This window comes from the organism of the source record quoted next, unplaced genomic scaffold (genome assembly GCF_019419815.1).
Source record: "Pyrus x bretschneideri cultivar Hongxiangsu unplaced genomic scaffold, Pyrus_bretschneideri_v1 Contig21, whole genome shotgun sequence".
Lineage (NCBI taxonomy): Eukaryota > Viridiplantae > Streptophyta > Magnoliopsida > Rosales > Rosaceae > Pyrus > Pyrus x bretschneideri.
Window position 1 is genome coordinate 5553820 of NW_025999513.1, and position 23168 is coordinate 5576987.

The 23168-nt window shown below is 38.6% G+C and overlaps 4 protein-coding genes and 1 pseudogene across 6 annotated transcripts; 3 read left to right on the forward strand and 2 right to left on the reverse strand.

Annotated features, from left to right (window-relative positions):
• The first annotated feature begins 1201 nt into the window (after positions 1-1201).
• On the forward strand, positions 1202-4392 carry LOC103943684 (lipoamide acyltransferase component of branched-chain alpha-keto acid dehydrogenase complex, mitochondrial). Of its 2 annotated transcripts, none has more exons than XM_048584512.1 (8): positions 1202-1414; positions 1593-1751; positions 2011-2136; positions 2369-2742; positions 2927-3174; positions 3323-3411; positions 3624-3851; positions 4050-4392. In XM_048584512.1, the coding sequence occupies exons 1-8, from the start codon at positions 1214-1216 to the stop codon at positions 4161-4163; spliced, it is 1539 nt and encodes a 512-aa protein (XP_048440469.1). In that variant the 5' UTR covers positions 1202-1213; the 3' UTR covers positions 4164-4392. The 2 variants fall into 2 exon arrangements, with proteins under 2 accessions (XP_048440469.1, XP_048440470.1); XM_048584513.1 differs by having other exon boundaries at positions 1202-1405.
• A 139-nt stretch (positions 4393-4531) lies between these two features.
• LOC125477424 (protein GAMETE EXPRESSED 2) lies at positions 4532-10242 on the forward strand. 2 transcript variants are annotated; one of them, XM_048584510.1, is made up of 16 exons: positions 4532-5244; positions 5358-5696; positions 5958-6284; positions 6384-6590; positions 6678-6763; positions 6895-7036; positions 7232-7540; positions 7738-7862; positions 8034-8251; positions 8327-8554; positions 8644-8873; positions 8974-9212; positions 9292-9448; positions 9580-9743; positions 9849-9934; positions 10008-10242. In XM_048584510.1, the coding sequence occupies exons 1-16, from the start codon at positions 4848-4850 to the stop codon at positions 10150-10152; spliced, it is 3399 nt and encodes a 1132-aa protein (XP_048440467.1). In that variant the 5' UTR covers positions 4532-4847; the 3' UTR covers positions 10153-10242. The 2 variants fall into 2 exon arrangements, with proteins under 2 accessions (XP_048440467.1, XP_048440468.1); XM_048584511.1 differs by lacking the exon at positions 4532-5244 and having other exon boundaries at positions 5554-5686.
• A 516-nt stretch (positions 10243-10758) lies between these two features.
• LOC125477326 (probable acylpyruvase FAHD1, mitochondrial) lies at positions 10759-13180 on the forward strand. Its single transcript, XM_048584294.1, has 7 exons — positions 10759-10989; positions 11056-11221; positions 11334-11386; positions 11941-12003; positions 12496-12546; positions 12644-12761; positions 12880-13180. The coding sequence occupies exons 1-7, from the start codon at positions 10882-10884 to the stop codon at positions 12993-12995; spliced, it is 675 nt and encodes a 224-aa protein (XP_048440251.1). The 5' UTR covers positions 10759-10881; the 3' UTR covers positions 12996-13180.
• Positions 13181-14014: 834 nt separating this feature from the next.
• On the reverse strand, positions 14015-17787 carry LOC125477353 (annotated as a pseudogene).
• Positions 17788-19597: 1810 nt separating this feature from the next.
• On the reverse strand, positions 19598-21979 carry LOC103942333 (epoxide hydrolase A-like). The gene is made up of 3 exons (XM_048584287.1): positions 21451-21979; positions 20159-20400; positions 19598-20065 (listed from the first exon to the last, which is right to left on the reverse strand). Exons 1-3 carry the CDS (start codon positions 21925-21927, stop codon positions 19816-19818), a joined length of 969 nt encoding a protein of 322 aa, XP_048440244.1. The 5' UTR covers positions 21928-21979; the 3' UTR covers positions 19598-19815.
• Positions 21980-23168: the final 1189 nt, after the last annotated feature.

Genomic DNA, 23168 nt, shown 5'->3' on the forward strand with positions numbered 1-23168 from the left:
TTATAAACTTATTTTTGTTAGCATAAACTTAATATATGTCAAACAATAATTAGGATTATAGAGAGACCACATTCATTTTGAATGTAGAATATTTGATCTCGGTCGAAGAAGCCTTGTTCATCTTAGTTCAAAACCCAAGTCCTTTTCAGCTCGTCCAACTATTATCTAAGCTTTGTATCCAAAATGTAACCGGACGTAACACTTGCGGATCCACAACAGGATACTGCAACTACTCTCACACCTCATTGTTTTTGAGTATTGGCATAATAAATACGTGATGCCCCCAACTTTTCAGGGTGAGAAGGGGTAGAGAAAATGCGTAGAGCTAACAAAGAGTTGGTATAACTTACTAAAGCTTGTTTTATTAACATTCACATATTGTTGAATATACTTCACATATTTAATACATTTCATATTTGCTTTTTTCAGTTAAAATTTATCTTAATACACCTCACATAGATTCTTATAATATCCTCACATCTCGCACTCTCTTAGGTACAATAAACATTTTATGTTTTCATTTTTATTTTTTACACCCGACACTCTTCACATCTTTGAATTATAACATGATTTCTATGTTGTTTCTCCTCCCTTTCAAAGAAGGAAGATTTAGATTTGAGAAAAAAATTGGAAAAAAATTAAAGCAAGGAGAGGAGATGGTGGTTGACCCGTAATTTAGGTGTGAAACCGAGCCAAACTGCATCGTACCCACCCCTAGACTGGCTAGGCTAGACTGACACACAGTCTTGGTAATTCGTTACAAGTCCATACACATTGTTGGCTGGTAATGGTACTCATCCAGTGTTAGATTGGGCTTCTTTGTTGTTCTGTCTTGGGCTTTGTGGATTCATTCACTGGGTCCTCCCCTCTTGGGCCTTCGCCAGAAAACAAACAAATAAACAAACAAAAGTGGCAAATCGAAGTGAATCAGAAATGCACGCGAATGCGTCAGCCGTCGAGCGATGTTTATCCTGCACTTCGCAGAGCTTGAAAAGACCAAATGGCATGGCCGATTGCAAAGCTTATCTGCTGATGCAGCAACCATCCCAACCAATCATAATTAATTTATGTTATATTAAATTAATTTAAACTAAAATCAAAGAGCCAAATTCAGAAACAGCAGAACATGAATATATAGAGTCACTCGTAGGTAGAGAGCTCACTCCGATAATTTTTACTTCGGAATTATAGTAATTTTTAAAATCCAGAAAGTATGATGAACGCAAGGCGGCTCTGGCATAAGCGGGCTTTGGTCAACGGTGGCCGGTGGCTCTGTCCGTACACCTCTTCAGCTCAGTCGCCGGCGGCGGTGCATTCTTCCCACCACTCTCCGTTTCGAGTCTCCTCTTCCGATCTCGTTGCGTTCTCTACTGCCGCTTCCACCCGGTTGTGCTTGGCCGATCAGGTATCCATTGTAAGTCTCTTTCGCTTGCTAATTAATCTTGGTTCTGATTAAATGATTGGTTAGTAATCAAAATTGTGGAAATTGTTTAAATTTACATTCAAAGATGGTTCTTTTCAACTATTTTTTTGGTAAATTTGTTCGTAATCTGTATGGTTATTTATTTATTTTGCAAATTGTGAATTTTTAGCGTAGAATTGCGTGTAATGTGAATGGGAGGTGGTTTTCAAGTGAGGCAGTGGCTGATGTTGCAGCAGGGGTTAATGGTAATGGTATGGTTGATGTACCGTTGGCGCAAACCGGAGAAGGCATTGCCGAATGCGAGCTACTCAAATGGTTTGTGCAGGAGGTCTGTTATTCCTTCTACCTTTCGCATAAACGTATCCTGTACAATATAATTGCACATGCATTTGTATACATTTATGTTGTTGATCCACGTATTTGTGCAAGGTTTGTCAGATTTGAATGGGAAGTTTTCGCAGGCCTGAACAGCCACATTGACGGTCTTCATTTTGCATACAATGGGAGTGTCATTTAGTATGAGTATATGATATTAGGTTGTTTCGAAGAGAATGTGGAATTTGAGGTTTAATTTGTGATTTTGGCAGGGGGATCAAGTTGACGAATTTCAGCCACTTTGTGAAGTTCAAAGTGACAAAGCAACCATCGAGATAACAAGCCGTTATCAAGGGAAAGTTTCTCAGCTTCTCTACATTCCTGGTGACATCGTCAAGGTCAGAATACTATTACACCTTACAACCTATGGTTTGAGGATTTGTGGAGAAGTCCGCATATGTAAGAGAGTTAGTGGACAATAATTGCCCTTTAGAAATTGAACTAGTAACGGGAATTTTTCCTTTAGAAATTTGGTAACAGCATATCATTTCTCTCGTGTGGATTAGCTCATTCTGGTTTTAATCGTATTCAAACTCTTACTTATGATTTAAAGTTTCAATTAAATCTTAGGTTGGAGAAATTCTTTTAAAAATGGCCGTCGAGGAATCTCACGTTCCAAAGCAGATATTTGAGAATTTGGAAATCACTAAGTCACTAGATTCTGAGCTTAACACACATAACATAGGCGGAGTTTTGTCTACACCTCCTGTTCGGAGCCTTGCAAAGCAATATGATATAGATATAAATGAAGTCTCTGGAACCGGTAAAGATGGGAGAGTGTTACGAGAAGATGTCCTTAAATATGCTGCCCAGAAGGGAATCGTTGAAGTTCCTTCTGCCTCCTTGAGTGCTAGTCCTGAGAAAGCTTTGGGAAGAAAAGAGACTTGTGCACATACATCAGCTGAATCGGGATGGAATTATGAGGATACGACAGTTGCCCTGAGGTAATATAGCATGCAAACATGAACTTGGAATACCTCCTTTGTTCATTAATGAATCATTTGTATGATCCATGGCTGGAACTTATGTCACGTAATACTAGAATTTCATAGAGAACATTTGTTTTTAGTGGTCTTATTCAAGACGAAGTGAAGTATGCCGTGAATTAATTAAAATGTGTTATTTCAGGGGATTCCAGCGAAGAATGGTTACGTCAATGAGCATGGCTGCAAAAGTTCCACATTTTCATTATGTTGAGGACATAAAGTGTGATGCACTTGTGGAGCTGAAAAATTCTTTCCAAAGTAATAACACCGATTCCAATGTCAAGCACACTTTTCTTCCATTATTGATAAAGACTCTCTCAGTGGCCATGAGCAAATATCCGTTGATGAATAGTAGCTTCAATGAAGAGTCACTCGAGGTCATCCTCAAAGGTTTGTACACTCCATGGCAATTATCATCCGTTGGCTGCAGCAATGTTTCTACTTTGGCTTAGTCTTTTATTAGTGACATGGAAAACTTGCTAGTATTAATTTTGTCTTGAAGTGGGGTTTTGACTTAACAAAATGGAAATTGTTATAGGTTCGCACAATATCGGAATTGCCATGGCTACTCCATATGGTCTAGTTGTGCCAATCATAAAGAACGTTCAATCTCTTTCCATTTTGGAGGTTAGTTCTATGTCACCTCTCAACTGTGGCTTACACTGTGTGTCTGAATATGTATACACTTCTTGGTTTGTTTGCATGAGATTCAAGATTTGGAGAACAATTTCTCGGTTGCATGTTGAACTTTACGATTCTAAGATATTTACAATTATTTCTACCTACTCAGGTGAAAGAATGACATATGCTTTTATTACTTATATGTTCCATGTGTGCAGATAACAAAGGAACTTTCACGGTTACAACAATTGGCATTGGAAAACAAGCTCAAGCCTGAAGAGATATCTGGTGGAACAATAACCTTAAGCAACATTGGAGCAATCGGTGGGAAATATGGTTCGCCTCTTCTGAACTTGCCTGAGGTTGCCATTATTGCAATTGGGCGAATTCAAAAGGTTCCGCGATTTGCGGATGACGGAGGTGTATATCCTGTCTCAGTTATGACGGTGAGTGTTCCTTTTGTTTTTCCAATAAAACCAATTGAAAAGGTTAAATCTACATATTACTTCCATACAAATTACCAAATCACTGCATGCCAGTGCCCTTACCCTTACAAATCCCCATGGACATGCGCATTGGGCCTTTTTTCTAGGATGCTATGATGAAATAGTTGGCCGTCTAAATATAACAATTTTGTTTCTCAGGTCAATATAGGCGCAGATCACAGAGTGCTGGATGGAGCAACTGTTGCCAGGTTCTGCAACGAGTGGAAACAATATATAGAGAATCCAGAGCTGCTCATGTTGCGTATGAGATAGATAACTGGTCGTCGATGGCCTCGCTGCTTGAAAACATGCTCTTCCCAATTGACTGAATTCACTGTTGCCTTTGCATAGTTCGATTTCAAGGCTGTTTACAAGCAAGACAGCCGGCTGAAGAGAAGTTGGCCCCCTTTTTTTTTTTTTTTTATATATATATATAAATAATTCACATGTAGACTTGATATTTTCTTTTCGTAATAAGTTGATTAAGTTCTCTTGCTTCGTTTGCGAAACGAGTATGTTTCTACGTAAAGTTACAAGTAAGCAGAACAGTTCTCAGTTATTTAGTTTAAGCGGTTTGATCAAATTCAACCGTTTTACGTGTCTGCACTGAGCGTCTATACATAAAATTGAACCCAAAGATAACGGTCATCGATCAATTAGGTGTGGTAGCACGAGTTCTTTTGTATGAAAAAGAAAGTATAATAAACAAAAAATTAGTGGGGGACATAAAGAAAAGAAAGTGAAAAATGGAGGGGGAGAAAAAGAGAGAACCCAAATATTGTGTTCAGAATTTAAGTGGATAAAAAGAAGGAGGAACATCCGCGCCACTATATAAACCGTTTTCAACCGTCACCAACCGCTCTAGAAGTATCAAACGGACAAAATTACTTGATCAGCTTCCCTTCGGAAATACAAACTTTTTCTCTGCAGAATTCCAAAACCTCTCGGCTTTCTCTCATGGCAGTCGAAATGCACTTACTCATATCCCTCTTGGCTCTCTCTTTTCGCCTTTCCTTGTTCGAATTTGTTTCAGACGAAGCAGCGATGCCGGAGTTCACTTTCAGTTGGATGGATGACAATGACACCTTCCGAGCCGGCGACATTGCAACCATAAGAATCAGAGCGCTGAACAACTTTGACAAGCTCGACAAGAACAAGTTTAAACCTACTCTTACAGTGAATGGGAAGCCCGGGAATTGCTCTTTCGTGTCGGGTGTTCTTTCGGATTTTGAAGGAGACCCTAGCAGTTGGAAACTCTTCTTTACTGCCATAACCGCCGGGGCATTTAACGTTATGATCAACGAGGATCGCTACAAAGTGTTTGATTCTTCTCTGCATTTTCAAGTTCATCCAGGTTTTTTATTTATTTATTTTTTATTTTTAATTTCACTAAAAGAATTGGACTGCTGATTTTCTTGCCAAGTGTTCTCTGATACATGATGGATTTTACCTATTTTTCGATTGAAGGGCAAATATACCCGTCTTCGTGTGTTGCTTCGTGGATGGGTTTCAACAATGAATTCGAAGCAGGGACTAAAGCTAGGGTAATGATACTTCCAAAGGACGCGTTTGGAAACAATGTCTCCAAAAACAATGAAGATCCAAGATTACATAATTTTACAGTGTCTGCAGTCTATGCAAATGGTTCCATAGCGAACATGCCAGACATCACGCATTTGGGTTGGAATGATTTCGGTTATATCATCTTGGAGTTCATTGTGGTGAAAGCCGGAGATCTCTTGTTGTACGTGGGAGATGGTAATCAGACCTTGAATGGCTCTCCCCTACCGCTTAAGGTGAACCCAGGTGGTGTTTCGTAGCAATAGTTATACATTTATAGTGTATGCTTACACCATGTACAAAACTTGAGCTAGAATTTCTCTAATTTGTGATTTAAGCAGTTACATTTAGGTTTATAGCGGAAACGATGAAGCTCCCATCTGCCTGCAGAATAAATTGGTCGATTATGTTACTATTTTACACTTCACCGATGCATTCTTCTTAGTTGTTACGTCTTTCCATTTGTTGATTCTGAGCTTCGGAGTTATTTTCCCTGGCCTATAGCAGGACCACTAGAAGTTTCCAATTGTGCGGTGAAATGGAATTTTGAACCAAATGCATGGCAGTTATATTCGAAGATGGAAATCTTTATACATCAGCAAGATCGATATGGGAACCTTGTTCCTGGTCTGTATGCATTTGATGCTGAAGTTGTAGAGGTAGAGACAAATTTGTCTATACCTGTTGCAGATTTGCACTTTGAAGAAGTGGTGGCTGGAATTCAGTTGTTTTCCTTTAGCAATCTAGAACCGGGGAACTTCTTGCTCACTATATCCGATATGAAGCATTATAAGAGTATCTCTAATATGCCATATGCTTATACTGTCTTTGTCGGTAAGGCCCTGTAGGTGGTTAATCCAGTTATGAATAACCTATTGCTGTTGCTGCTTCCACTTCCATTCACACGCCTCTCTCTTGCTTACATTTGGATAGGTTATTGCAACGGGACAAACAGCGTTGTCAATGGATCTGGTTTAAACAGCTCTACTGCTGGAGTACTAGCAGAGTTTTCAGTTTATCTGAATGATGCTTTTCAATATCCCTCTCCCGTTGAAATAGAACGGCTCGAAGTACAAATTGTAAGGGAAAATGACTCCTATAATGTGCAGTCAAGCATATTTCCTATGCAAACCATCAATGGTATAAATGGTAGCTAGCAATTTTTGAGCTGTTTCCTATGATAAACTTTTTGGTTATAAACTTACAAAGTTTATATCTCTAAGTTAGGGAGTGGACCTGCTCGAGCGTTAAGATATGGTGCAACCAGCCAGATAGAAATCGCTCCATCACCATCTATGGACCCAATAAATTCTGTAAGAAGTATCCGTGTATATATACACAAAAACATGCATCAACATATACATAGTATTACGTACACATATTTTGTATTACTTCTTTAAGCTTTTGTATTCTAATTTTTGAGGTACAATGTTTCTGAATTTAGTCTGTTGGGAGCTTCAGCGCCCTGGTAACTGCTTTCAATGTGGTGTATACACCCACCAAGAGTGGGATCTATAACATCTACGTATTTTGTGGAAATATTCTACTCAATGGCGGTCATCCGTTTACAATGGAAGTAAAAGGAGGTATATTCACCTGATATTTTCTCTAGTTTTCATGACCATCATGTTAAGGAAGCACAACTTGATCTGGAAATCTAGAAGAAACTATATGATCTTGAGAAGTTCGCTACAAGTTTTATTCGTCATTGCATGAACTATCATACTGTTTCAGCCTCTCTTATTTGATTTCTGATGAATGAATTCCTAACTTTTCTGCAGGAAAGGTTAACACATCACTCTCAGAAGTCGTCAAATTTTCTCCCAAGGTGCCGAAGATGATTAACAATGAAGTATTAGTGCAGCTCGTGGATTCATTTTATAATCCTGTCTTGTCACAACAATCTAGGCTGAAACTAGAGATTGCTTCAGTTAACAGTTCTGGCTTTTCAAATTCCATGTTTGTGGATAACAATGATGGCTCATACACCGTTCAATATCTGGCTGAGAATGTTGGTAGTTATGAGATATGTGCTTCATTTAACGGCAAACGCATCTCTCCCTGCCCCTTCGGGATCAATGTCTACAGCAGTAAGTTTGAAAAACAAGAAGTTGTGTAAGAGTAGCTCTATTTTCTTTTGTTGTATCAATTAAATGGGATTTGATTTTTCTACTCGTGTTATGGATCGATACTGTGCAAGCATGCTGTCATCGATTGATGTTTATACTTTATAGCCAAGCACTGTTGGTGGTATTAATTTTACTTTCATGGACTGATTTATTTGCAGGCGAATATTTTCCCAGAGCCTACATTGATACAATATCTGTCTGGGAGGATGAGTCAATCGCTTTTGATGTTTTAGCAAACGACTACTTTGCTGGAAATAATGCAAGTGTTGTTGAATACTCAAAGGTACAATACAAAGTGAAGGTTTTCAAACCATTGTTTCACTACTCTCTCTTCTTTACAAAAGTGGAACTGCTACTGATCAGTGATCACAAGCAGGCGTATGCACGTGAACACCACCTACCCTTTTAAAGGATTTCAATTTGCCTGGAAATTTGACTGGTTTATATTTGTCAGCCAGATCGTGGTTCCCTTCTTGAGTATGGAAGACTACTCCGCTACACGCCTCGTAAAGACTATTACGGCAATGATTCTTTTGTGTACACAATGTCTGATATAAACGGAAATCTTGCTACTGCTGCTGTAAACATATATGTTCTCACTATCCCGCCCCAATTTGTTTCTTTTCCAAGCGAACTACAAGCAACTGAAGACGAGATTAGTCCCAGATTCGGGTAACGTACTATTAATCTATAACACTTCAATTTTCATATATGCTTCTGTATAATTATAAATTCGACTATTTGCAGTGGTTTCCGCGGGTTTGAGATAAGGTATTCGGATGCGATGGAGAACATCTCTGTGAATCTCACTGCGCAATCTGGGACAGTCATTCTGTCTCCTATGGTAGTGCAATTCTGGGAGCCAGTTTGGACAGGACTTTCTGTATACACATCAGATGGAGATGCAAAGGGTTTGATTATAGTAGGCTGTGTGGAAGTAATTAATTTTGCCCTTCAGTCAATTCAATACTTCGGGTACTATTCATCTATCTGCTTTTGCTTCTTATAATTGGCCTCCTTCATTGAGTAACATCATTTTTTATCCTCCATTTCCCTCGAGTCAGGAACGAGAACTTTTGTGGCTATGATACAATTCGAGTGTCTACGAGAAACAGGAATGGAATAAATAAATTGGATGTTCCAGTTTTTGTGGAACCTATTAACGATCCTCCATTTATTCATGCTCCTGAATACATTATTTTGAAAAGTAATGAAGACAAGTCACCGATATACAACAGAGAAAAAGACAAGTTTGAGTTCTGCATCGGTGATCCAGATCTTCTTGCGTTCCCTGGTATGGCTCTGGTCGAATTCAAAGTAGGGTAGATGACGACTTCAATCTCTGAGTTTTAGAGGATATCAATATGTTTGTTCTTTGCCCCATAATCTTTCAGGTAACGAGTCCCTTTTCAGAGTCACCTTTTCCGTGGAAGTTAATGACGGATATTTGGCAACCAGCCTACCAGCTGAGCTCATCTCCACAACCGAACTGAAGCTCAAGAATAGTTATCAGTGGCTACCTCTTCAGACATATGTCAGCATCTCAAAACATTTCATGGTGAGAGCTAAGGGAGTTAGATTTCAAGGAACATTTAATGACTGCAACGCTGTGATGCGACAGCTCTTTTATCATGTGAGTTGGGTTCTTCGCTTTGATTTCATTGCATCTAATTTACAGCATCGTCTGTTGATTCATCACATTTCTTGTACAGGGAGGAGAACAGGATGCAATCTTGACAGTGAAATTGAATGACATGGGAAACTACGGATGCTATTTTAATTGTGATGATAAGATATCGGTGCCTTTACAGGCTGAGGCTTCCGTTAATCTAATAAGGCGAAGGCCAATGAGTTCGCTTGTGGCTCACGGTAAGTGGTAATGCATGTATGTCAGTAACTTATAGCCAAAGTGCTTCTGTCTTGGGTCATACAGCTCCAAACAAAAATCAATTTAGGTCTTGAAATAGCCGAAGTGCTTCTGTTTATTGTGAGGAATGCAGGCTTGGGGTCAGCTATTGTCATCGAATCCACTATAGTGTTTTTCCTCGGAGCAGTGCTACTATTTTTCACATGCAAATGTGCAGCTCACCTTGTACATGAAAGAAGAAACAAAGCCACTAGGGCACCAGAGCAGGCAAGCGCACCTAGTTTGCGCAAAGGAACGGTAAGTATGATATGTATCATATGATATAACATGGCGCATTTTTTACTCCGGAACACTTTTAGATCACCTCTTTGGTAATGCAATGCTGTGCCGATTCATGTGTAGTTGAGGACAAATCTACCAGCAAATGCAGACACCGGTGTTTGTTCAAGCCCTTTGCTTGGCAGCCAACATTCCAACTTTCGCCAACGGTAATGATTTCTCAGACTCAGGTAGCAATAGGCAGTAACAAAGCATTCTGACATGTAGTTCCTTTGAGTTCAGGTCGCATCGTCAATCTGGAGACGAGGAATCTGGCAAGGCAGAATGTCAGCGACTCCATTCCGGTAGCGGACGCAGTCAGGAAACTCCTACTGCCCCTAGTTTTATGCCCCTTGCTATTGACAAGGAACAAAGTGAAACAGTTTGAGCTTACATTGAAACATTGTTGTTTATTACTCAAGTTACCCAGTGTAATACTTTGATAAATGTTGTAGAAAAAATTGGATGGATTTTCCTTTCCCTTTTTGTTCATCTGCTCTCAGTTGCCTACTTGCTTGTACAAGATTTTAACTGTTGATGCATATAGGGTTGTATTTTATTAACGGTAAGAAGTTATGCATATTTGTCTTAACATAATTCATATGGACCTATCGCAACAAAGTGTTTCGTAATTCATATTGTGACATGTGTTTGTTGGATTGTGAATCAAATTCTCTCCACTTTCAATCCAATTCTCTCCACTTTGTTCCATAATGAAATCAAAAGGTCAATACACGTACGATTAAATAGTGCATTTTTGCTCATCATTCTAAAGTGTTCTCGAATATCATTTACCGCATTTATCATTATTAAATATGCGTGATTTGATCTCTTTCCTGTACATATCTCGACATTTAAAATGTAATGACAACTGATGTAGTAACAAAGCAAAATTGTTCCCTAATTAAAAAAAAAAAGAGAAAATTGTAATTTGGATTACGACATTAAAATATGATATTTTAGCTGCAAAATTCCAAATACTAATAAAAATCAATAAAGTTCATGAAATGATTCGACAAAATAATTAACAAATTACAAAGTTCAGGATACGACAACTCCGTGCGGGAAACATTTCAGTTGGAAATCGTAGCCGGAATCAAGGACTGAAACTTTGGAGATGGCAGCGACGGCGTTAGAGAAGCTTTTGCAAGCGGGCACTAAGATCGTCGGAGTCGGCAGAAACTACGCCGCCCACGCCAAAGAACTCGGCAACGCCGTCCCCAAGGTCCACCCTCTTTCTCTCTCCTCTTCCCCTCTCTCTCTCAATTCTGATTTATTGTGATTTGTGAAGGAGCCCGTGCTTTTCCTCAAACCGACGTCGTCTTACTTGAAGAACGGCGGCACGATCGAAGTCCCTCACCCTCTGTTGTCGTTGGACCATGAGGTAGAGCTGGCGGTGATAATCTCCCAGAAAGCTCGCGATGTTCCGCAATCCACAGCCATGGATTACGTCGCCGGTAAATTTGTAATTTTTGTTACTGTTATTTGTTAATTAATCAGTTAATAATGCTGCTGTTAATGATTTAATTTTGAGTTTAAATCTGATTGGCGAAAATCGGATGGTTTAAGGTTATGCACTTGCTCTGGATATGACTGCCAGAGAAATTCAAGCTTCTGCTAAGGTAATTATCGAAAATCGGATTGTTTAATGTGATCAAACACGGTAGTGAAATGTTCATTTTATGACAAGAAGTTTCTAATTAGAATGTTAATGCTGCAATTCATGATAATCAATATGTTTTAATTTAAACAGCTACTGCAAATGTATGTTGGTTTCTGATGAATGAGTTATCGTGCATATAAGACTTTTCGTTTCTCGTTTTATCTAGATGTTCGATGTGAGATGTGTGTTAATTTAGCTCATACGTAAGGATCAATACAAGTGATGTTTCTCAGAGGAAAATAAACATTAGATGAACAACTTTATAAACCGAGAGGTACCTGTGATGTAAACTGCGAAAAAGTCCAGTAGTCACTATTGTGGCCTGATCTCATGAAGAATAAGAACGGAACGGTTCAAGTTCTAAACTTGTGCTCTATTTTAGGATACCTAAAGTTAAAGCGTGGTCCTTTTACTTCCTGTCCAATTTGAATATAAAGATTTGTATATGCGGATAACTGGAGATGCCGGTACAATGTTGTTATCGTTGTAAATGTATGTTATTTCCTTTTACAGTCTGCAGGTCTTCCATGGACCATAGCTAAGGGGCAGGACACCTTCACACCAATCAGTTCCGCAGTAAGAATTGCATTGCTTATCTTTGATGCTTTTCTCTTTGTTACGGGTGATTTTCTATTGTATGTTCATTGTGAGGTAGCTAATGTGAAAATAATTTCAGACCAATGGGGCGATGAGGGTGTGTTATATGGGCTATATTGATTATTTATGCTGACATTTATCACTATAGAACGGAACTTAATTTTAAAAAAGAAAGCTTGTTTAGAGATGGGGGTGAGGATGAGTATCGCAAATTTAACCGTGCTTGGCTCTGTTGCCACGCCAACTAAAGCTTCCCAGATTAACTTGTCCAGTTTATTATAAGGTAGTTGAGGGAGAACATGGGGTTATTTTTCCCAGTTAAGACCTATTTGATATGGGATGCTCTGTAGAGGCATGGATATTAGTTGTAAACTTATAATTTCACCAGAGTTATAATGCAAATAATTCAATCACTATGACTATCTATATTTTTAAGCATATTTAACCATTTGATCTCCAAACTTCATGCAGCTGCCCAAGGAAATGGTGCCAAACCCGGATGATATAGAGTTGTGGCTGAAGGTTCTTAGTGCTTCCTTTGCTTTCACGAGCTCTAGTATTGGCATGATTATTGTATTGGCCACTTCTAATGCGTTCAAATTAATTCGCTTCACCGCAGGTAGATGGAGAATTGAGGCAGAAAGGCTCAACCAAGGACATGATATTTAAACTCCCGTTTCTCATCAGCCACATAAGTTCCATTATGACACTTCTCGAAGGAGATGTAATACTAACAGGTATGAAATTTTTATCTGTACCTAAGGTTTCCATCCAACCCCACTTCCTCCGCGTCTAGGAGACATGCGAGTATTTTTTCGACATGAAGCTAATTATGGTTTGGTACTGCTTGCGCAGGCACTCCCCAAGGTGTTGGCCCAGTAAAAATAGGTCAAAAGATAACTGCTGGCATAACCAACCTCGTGGATGTTCAGTTCAATGTCGAAAAACGGAAGAGCCAAGCAAGTTCTTGAGCTAGTTGAATTTGCGTTCTGGTGCTATTGTATTTGACTCTCGGATTAAACATCTTACGAGGTGGTATTTGAACATGTCCATTTGTTTTGTTCTTCACGTTTGGAGTTAGATTAAAATGGAGTGAAATAAAGAATGTAGGCGTAGAATGAACATTTTTCGGATGGAAATAAATTTCAGTTTATTATTTCTTACGCTGCCTAGAAAGTAGTCCATTGATACCATAAAACACTCTAGAAATATTATATTTGCAAAAAATAATTAAAATTAAGGTCATTTAGTCAATAAACTGTAGCAAATAGATAGATAGTTTGTAGTACTTTTGTAGATTTCAACAATCTGTTTTCGTACAATTCGGTGACTAAACACTCTCATATGTTATAGATTTTTCGTTGAGATGATTTTTACGTAGTAATCTTTTATTAATAATTCTAATCATGAGCAGGAAGTTTCGTGGATCGGCCACGAAACTAATAAACACAAGTAATTAGTTAAGTGTCATATATCTCAATGGTAATTGAGTTTGAATTATTATTCTACTATTGTTTTAAAGGATTTATATGTAGAAAACTCTTAAGTTAATGGGTTTGTTAGTAATTTTAATATTCATTTTGTTCGATGCTTCGTCCGAAAAAAAAAAAAGAAAAAATCATGTTTGATGCATGTTTTTAGGACTAAATACATTTTACACCGTTGAGGTGTAGAATCAATTTTGAAATGATTCATGAGATTTTAATTTTTCTTGTTACACCTCAACATTTGACATTAAAACAATTTACACCTTTTGTCGGACTCGTGAGAAAGTAGGAGAGTTGTCAAACGGGTAAAGTGACAAAGTGGTGCAACATCTACCTATATAGGTTTAGTGTTTACTTTTGTCATACCTTCATGAACCCAGCAATAGTGTGTATTTTGATACTGTACCTTACGGACATTTGAACGCATTCACAATTCTTTTAAAGCAACCTACACAATTTTAACTCCTCACGCACTTCTCTATATTTCAAGTAATCGGATTGACTAAATCAAACATAAACTAGCTTATAAAATTAAACTTAACTTTCATAGTTTAAAATACACGCATCATCAATGACGATTTACAACAACAACAAAAAAGAAAAAAAACTAGTTGACGGAAGTTTCACACCGATAAACAAGGAAACAACGATGTTTGTTACGTCACTTAAAAGTCTGAGGCAAGAAATGCATAACTGAAACACCAGTAGGCAGTAGCCAGCAAGCATCGACATACGGACATATATACGGCTAATGGAATTTCTTGACGAAGTCGTGAATGTGTTTGCTGATTTCATCAGGCTTCTCTTGTTGCAGAAAATGGGCGACTCCTTCCAGTACAACTACTTCTTCCAGAAGCGGCACATATTTCTTGAACCCGCCTTTGTGTATGAAGTCCTGAGCACCTAGAGAGTTGTAAGTCAGGTCCTGGTCTCCCACGATAAACTTCACTGGAACTTTCACTTGAGCCTCAGTCCATGGGGCAGTTAATTCCCAGTTTCTGCATTGTTAAAGCGAAAGAAATTAATTAAAACAACGATTACCATTATAGTCGACAGCAACACATAAGTTCGAAACAAATTACGTACACGTCCAAATTCCGATAGTAGTTTACGGGGCCGGTGAAGCCCGTCTTGTCAAATTTGGTGGCGTAGTATTTCACGTCATCCTCAGACAACCAACTTGGCAAGACAATAGGAGCATCTGTCGGACGTCCAAATCCTTTCCCTTTAGGCAGGAAAGCTGGACCAGGATTCCTATATGTTAGAAACTCCTTGATAGCTCTTGTAGTGCCCATCTGAGCAAACTCGGCTTCTATCACTCCTGGCTCCTGCAAATATGAGTAATATTTTTTAGTAGAGCGATAGAGTTAATGAGTTAGTTAATTATTTGTTAAAGAGAGGGGCGATAAGAATCGAAAGCGCAGAAAAGTGCACATGCATGATTACTTTTCACAAATACGATAAAATATCATCTACAACAACAATATTTTCGTATTAACCCAATTTGGTAGGCACTTCAACCTAAAAAAAAAAAAGAAAAAAACAATCAACTACATTACAATAAAATGTTCATACGTAACTACAATCAAAATGTTAGCTTTTAAAGGTAGAAAATGTAGTAAAATATGTGGAGCCAAAAATAATCAAGAGGCGACACGTGGATTTTTAGGTGAAGAGGACAAAATTACCCTCAAGACATACCAGGTTTCCTACACTCGAGCAGTGGAGAATCATCCATCAATCGAGTCAAGAGTGCCCAAAATAGTTAACAAGTTCAAATTTATCTCATCCATCATTCCATAACCTTCAAAACCCTCCCTATTAATTAAATTAATTAGGCTAATTAATGGATTAATTCCTAATTAATCCATTAATCACCATTACACCCCAAAAAACATCCAAGGGTCGGCCACTTTCTCTTCCAAAGAGGGCCGGCCATGCTCTATAAATAGGACTCCATTTTCTTTGAAAGGGGAGTTTCACACTTTTGCAAAACTTCCAAAAACTCTCCAAACATTTTTCTCTCAAAATTCTAACTTTAGCATAAGAGGTTCTTCGGCCAAAACCCCTCCATTCATCCGTGAGGCTCTTGGCCTTGACCTAAGATGTTATTTATTTTGTAGGTGCAATTTTGTCCACGAACAAGGAAGAAAAAATTTACATCTACAAAATACACTGTCACATCCGATTTAAAGTAACACTTTGGGATTCATATTGATTCCACATAGACAGATATGATCATTTTCAATCTGCTAGGATTTAAAGCAACACCGGCAATTTGTAATAAAGTGATGTTATCCATATATTTATTTTTAATTTTTATAATTTTTTAGTTTTTAGGTGTCCAAATAAATTAGTTGAAGAAAATTAAATAATAAAAATTAACAAAAAAATGAGTAGAAAATAAAAGATAATGTGTTGATAGCATCCCATGGAGCCAGTCAATCCCTTCCCGTCAATTGGGGCAAAGATAATTATTACTTAGTACATAGTATGTGCCAAGTACATCTCCATCCAACATAAATTGCCTAGACAAATAATATTAAAATTATTCCTAGAAAAATTAATAAAAATACAATATTATTTTATATTGTTATATCTATTTCTTCGTCATTGTCTATAAACTTCTCCATCTCCTCCCTCCTTTTTCTCCGTGAATCTCTAAAAACCTCTCCGTCTCGATCATGGGTCTGCTGTACCTAAACTAGTGTCTCCAGTATGTCTCCTTTCTAACTTCGTGACCTTGGTGCTTCAACTTAACAATAATTTTTCAACTTAACACCAATTTAACAACCTTAACTTGAAAAATAAAACTAAAAACTTAAGAAAAACAACAGCATCCCCCAAACTATCCGACAACCATCTACCCCAACAAGTCCCACCCGTCGTCCCAAAGCTCCTCATCGGCGGCGAAGGTTATCTCTTCGCCCTTTCTGTCTCTTCCTCTCTCTCCAAATCAGAGAAGTGTAAAGGCCAATAATTAAAGTCATCTAACTCATATCTCCACAGACATAACCAGCAACGTTGTTACCAAAACCCTTATCTGATCGATCTAGCCCACCAACAAATTTCTGGGTATTTTGGAATTTGAGGACAGCCACAATTTTTTTTTTCTTCTGGGATTTGAGGATAGCCACAATTATTTTTTTCTAGGGTTTTTTGGGTTCTTTCTGGAATTTGGGGATAGCCACAATTCCTTAAAAACCAAAGAATTTGGATTGCGTGGTTGATTTGTGTTCTTCCGACTGGGATTTAGTAGCAGAAATTGCGAGGAGGTTGTATGTGGTTTGGTGGGTGGCTATCGGGTAGGTGGAGCTTTTGTTTTTCTTTAATTTCTTTTTATTTTTATATTTGTCTTTAGAAAAAGATAAATTGATTTCCAATAGTATGGAATTTTGTGGGGCTAAAAAATTACAAAAATAAAATAAAATAAAAAATAAAAAGTACCAAACCTGAAATCTGCACATGTAATAGTCATCGCCATAAGCAGCTTGAACCATTTCGATGAACTTCCTCTGAGGGTTTCGCGGCCGAAACTGCACGCTCAAGCTGACCAAGGCTTTGACCCGGTCGGGCCAGAACAGACAGAGGTACCAAGCGATGATGGCGCCCCAGTCGTGGGCTACCACGAAACCTGCTCCTGATCGGGTGCGATGGCGTCCAGGAGCGCCACGAGGTCTCCAACCATGTGGAAGCAGGTGTAGCTGGAGGGGGAGACGGGGGCGTCTGTGTCGCCATACCCTCGGAGGTCGGGGGCGACGGCGCGGTAACCGAGGGCGGAGAGGGTGAGGATTTGGTGGCGCCAGCAGTACCAGAGATCGGGAAAGCCGTGGATGAAAAGGATGAGTGGGCCATTCCCTTTCTCGGCGACGTGCATGTTGATGCCGTTCACATGGACCGTTCGGTGCTCTATTCCCTCCGACTCCATGATCGTCGATCGTTCTCTCTCTCACGAGTGATTACTGTTTGGATGTTTCTGTGTCTTTTTATAAGGAAGCCTGCAGAAATATTGATTACCGTTTGGATGTTTGTGTGTCTTTTTATAAGGAAGCCTGCAGAAATATTTGTTTTTTTCTACCTGGTGTTATTGTATTCGACTCTCGGATTAAACGTCTTACGAGGCGGTATCTGAACTTGTTCATGTTAGGAGTGAGATTAAAATGGAGTGAAATAAGGAATTTAGGCGTAATTTCATATGGGGCAAGGAAACTATGGTCGTTGAAGCTTGTGTTGCCCACACCCGGCGACAAGCAGATTCGGTTGCTCGTCACTTAGCTCATTTTGCTCTTTATTGTGGAAACAATTGTACTTGATGAGATCAACTTCCAACCTTAATTAGTGACCTTATGGAGGAGTTATCTTCACCCTGTACTGATTAGCCTTTTATAGCTTCAATGAAATATATGCTGCCGTTTTCTTAAAAAAAAAGCATTTTGCCTCATTTTTTTTTTGGGTAGAAAGGCAAAAGTTTTATTGCCAACAAAACTTTACAAAACAGAGGCCCAAAACAAATATACAAAGGCAACGCGGGCCAACCAAAAAGAAACACCAAGCGCCCAACCAAAGATTAGGCTAAAAAACAAAAGCAAACCGACTGAAAAGGTAATCCTAGCTTCCTGCAACAATTGCCGCCGCACCTCGCAAACAGCTCGAACCATCGAACCCAACCAGCGCCATAAATCCGATCAGACAAAGCCTCATAGATGGAAAGAAGGAGAACTCCATCATCCAGCAAATAGCTCTTCTCCAGTTGCAGCCACCAAGAAGAAGAAACCAAAGAAGCCAGTGGGATGTCCACTAGCGACAGTGCCAATGAAGGCAGACCAAGAGAGGGAAGTGGTGCGAACACCCGAGCCGGTTTGAACACCAGAACTCTACACACCCTCTCGATATACCGTAACAAAACGCGGTTAAAAGTGGTTGCAAGCCGGATATGGAATAATATTGATGAATGACGAAGCCATGTTAGAAAGAACGAAGGAGTGAAGATGGAGGGATAGCAGGAAATAGAGAAAAGAAAAGAGTGGTTCTGAGGACATTGGCGAGTATGATTCACGGTTTGTGGGTTGGAAAGATTATTCTCGAGGGAAAGACTAGCAAGGGGAAAACTGTAGCAGGAGGAAAGGAAGAGAACACCAAAAAGGAGAAAGTAAAGGCTGCCACCGACCCTAGCCATAGCTAGGGCCGGCGACTGAACGGAAAAACCTTAATTTGAAAACCCTCACACAAGCGGTGAGAAAAATACAGTGTGATGTTCCATTTTATCTCATTTTGCTTCCTAGAAATTATAATAGTCCATTGATACCATAAAACGCTCTAGAAAGATTATCTTTGTAAAAAAAATAATTAAAATTAAGGTCATTTAATTAATAAACTGTAGCTAACAGATGGATAATTTGTAATACTTTTGTTGATTTCAATAATCTATTTTATAAAAATTGATGACTAAACGATCTCATATTTTATTAATTTTTTGTTGAGATAATTTTTACATAATGATTTTTATATTAACGATTCTAACCATACGTAGAAAGTTTCGTGGATCGACCACAAACCACTTGTTTTTACTAATAAACACAAGTAATTAATTAAGTGTCATATATCTCAATGATAATTGAGTTTGAAGTATTATTCTAGTGTGTTGTTTTTAAGAATTTATATGTAGAAAACTCTTAAATTAATGTGTTTATTAGTAATTTTGATATTCATTTATGTTCAATGCATGTTTTTCCAGACTAAATGCATTTTCCACTGCTAAGGTTTAAAATCAGTTTTGAAAATGATTCACAAGATTTCGATTTTTCTTATTAGACCTCAGTGTTTGACATTAAATCAATTTATATATTTTGTCAGACTTGTGAGAAAGTAGGAAAGTGGTCATTCGGTAATGTGACAAAGTGGTGCAAAATCGACCCCTATGATATAGGTTTTTACTTTAGTCATAGCTTCATAAACCCTGCGATAATGTGTATTTTGATAAGTTACTTCACAGACATTTGAACGCATCCACAATTATTTTAAAGCAACTGACATGGTTTTAACTCCTCACAAACCTCCTTATTTTTCAAGTCATCGGACTAACTTAATTACACAGAAACAGCTTATAAAATTAAACTTAGTATAGTTTAAATTACACACATCATCGGTGATTATTCATGACAAAACCAAACTAGTTGACGGAAGTTGCACGTTGGTAAACAAGGAAACAACAATGTCCATTACAACGTCACTCGAAGTCGGAGGCGAGAAGCGCGTAACTGAAACACCAGTAGGCAGTAGCCAGCGTCGACACAAGGACATACGGCTAATGGAATTTCTTGATGAAGTCGTGAATGTGTTTGCTGATTTCATCAGGCTTTTCTTGTTGCAGAAAATGGGCAACTCCTTCCAGTACAACTACTTCTTCCAGAAGCGGCACAAATTTCTTGAACCCGCCTTTGTGTATGAAGTCCGGAGCACCTTGAGAGTTGTAAACTAGGTCCTGATCTCCCACAACGAACTTCACAGGAACTTTCACTTGAGCCCCAGTCCATGGTGCAGTCAGTTCCCAATTTCTGCATTGTTAAAGCGGATGAAATTAATTAAAACAACGATTAGCATTAGAGTCATCGACACTCGACAACATAAGTTCGAAAAAAATTACGTACACGTCCAAATTCCGATAGTAGTTTACGGGGCCGGTGAAGCCCGTCTTGTCAAATTTGGCGGTGTAGTAGTTCACATCATCCTCAGACAACCAACTTGGCAAGACAATAGGAGTATCTGTGGGATGTCCAAATCCTTTGCCTTTAGGCAGGAAAAGTGGACCAGGATTCCTATATGTTAGAAACTCCTTGATAACTCTTGTAGTGCCCATCTGAGCAAACTCAGCTTCTATCACTCCTGGCTCCTACAAATATGAGTAATTTGTCCAGTCATAAGCAAAAATTGCAATTGATATCTGCGGGTATGCGGTTTCAGAATTACATACTAATGTTTTCTTGTTAAACAAACATTAATATTTCTTAGTAGAACGATAGGGTTAGCGGGTTAGACTTACATAGTTAGTTGTTAGGGGGAAAAAAATCGGTAGAGATCAAATCCGTACCATAATGCACACGCATGACCGCTTTCACAATATGATAAAACCCATCTACAACTACAATATTTTCGAATAAACCCAATTTGATTATTAGTTCAAATTCGTAGTCTAGCCAGCAACAGAAATATTCATAGCAACTTCAACCTAAAAGAAAAAAAAATCACAATCAATTACATTACAATAAAACGCTCATACATCTATTTTTATTTTTCACTCATTTTCATTTTTAACCGTTTGATCAAATAAATTGACAACCAATATACAAATTAACAAAAACGAGAGATTCAAAAAAAAAATGTAAATAGCCCTACACTTTAAAATATTTGCTTTTGAAAGGTAGAAAACGTAATAAAAAATAATATTGTCACATCCTATTTAATGTAAAATAACACTTTGGGATTCAGATTGATTACACACAGAGAGAGACAGATGGTCGTTTTCAATATGCCAAGACAGTGTAGGCAGTAAGCTCTTTAAAATAATTGCTTCCAAAATGAAGATGTCCACACAAAATAAGAGATTCGAAGAAGACTCAAACATGAGGACAGCCAATCCTGTCCATAAAAGGTAAGCTTTTTAAAGTAATTGCTTCCAAAGTGAAGACGTCCACACACACTTTCTATTTTTCATATTTTTGTAATTCTGATTGTCATATCAAATCTGTCAATTCTTCGAAATTTATTATTCTAAATTGAAAATTTGAAAGTCGAAAATGCAAATTCGGAAGGACAATATGTACCTCACTAACTAATTTGTGTAAAGATGATTAAATGTTAAATCAAATTGACAATTAGTGACTGATGTGGAATTTTGTGGGGCTCAAAAATTCCCCAAAAAGGAAAAAAAAAGGTACCGAACCTGAAATCTGCACATGTAGTAGTCATCGCCATAAGCAGCATGAAACGATTCGATGACCTTCCTCCGAGGGTTTCGCGGCATGAACTGCACGCTCAAGCTGACCAAGGCTTTGACCCGGTCGGGCCGGAACAGGCAGAGGTACCAAGCGATGAGGGCGCCCCAGTCGTGGGCCACCACGAACACCTTCTCCTGATCGGGTGCGATGGCGTCCAGGAGCGCCACGAGGTCTCCGACCATGTGGAGGCAGGTGTAGCTGGAAGGGGAGGCGGGGGCGTCGGTATCGCCGTACCCTCGGAGGTCGGGGGCGACGGCGCGGTAGCCGAGGGCGGAGAGGGAGAGGATTTGGTGGCGCCAGGAGTACCAGAGCTCAGGAAAGCCGTGGAGGAAGAGGATGAGTGGGCCATTCCCTTTCTCGGCGACGTGCATGTTGATGCCGTTAACTTGGACTGTTCGGTGCTCTATTCCCTGAGACTCCATGATCGGCTATCGCTCTCTCTCAAACTCTCTCTGTTACTTTTTTGTAATACTTATCTGTGAGTGATTGGTGTCAGAGTGGCTTTGGGTATTTTTATAGATGGAAGCCGGCAGTAATGGATTTTGCGTCGTTTGGAAATAAACCATCTGATACGTGTAATAATGTAATTGACTAAATCTTTTTTTTATTTTTTATTTCCAATTACGACGGCTGCGCTGCCGATCTGCTGTCCGTGTGTCTTCCGTCTTTTCTACTTTATTTTTATAAAAAAAATTAAAGAAAATAATTTCAGAACTTTATATTTTAATTAAAAATCATCTACTAATTTTATTTAATGATTAAAAAAATTAAAAAAATTAAATAATAAAAAACCTAAAATCTAAACATAGGACAACACTTGACCAGACTCTTTCTATTTTTGTAGCCAAACATCGAGCTATCACTTTAAAGCTATAACCAAACAATAACTTTATTTCGCCACCTTGTCAACTGCCATGGCGGATCGTCGTCGATCATGGCTGCTCCACCAACCTCATTGGCCCATCCCCATCTCCTTTTCCAACTAGTCCGATTTTTCAAACTCATTATCCTTTTCAATTGGAAGAGGAAGTGTGCGTTGGTCTCGATGAGGGAGGTGGGATTGGGGTGGGACGACGGGTTGGGGTGGGATGACGATTGGAGATAATGGGGGTGATTGACGGAGGAGAGAGGTTAGAAGAGTGACTGGAGTGGTCGGCGTCGATGAATCAACCATGGCAAACAGAAGAATGAAGAAGAAAGGTAGTGTTTGGCTATGGATTTAAAGTTATAGCTGGTGTTTGGTTTGCTAAATAGCAAATGTTGAGAAAAAAAAAATTAAAAGATACATGTGTTAAAATATCAGTGGGCCACAACAAAGGGTCAGCAAATTGGGTATTAAATGGTCAGTACCCAAGTATTATCCATATATATGTGTGCCCAGCGTGCGTTAAGTTTTATAAACAGTGTAATACCGTTAAATTTCATAAACAGTGTAATAAGTTTCCTAATCAATGTAGTATCGTTACGTTTCATAAACAATGTAGTAAGTTTCATATACAGTGTAGTAATTTTCATAAACAGTGTAGTACTGTTAAGTTTCATAAACAATGTAGTACTGTTAAGGTTCATAAACAGTGTAATAAATTTTATAAATAGTGTAGTACCGTTAAGTTTCATAAATAGTATGTGTGAAAACGCGTGGGTCCCGCGCGTAAGTTTTTTT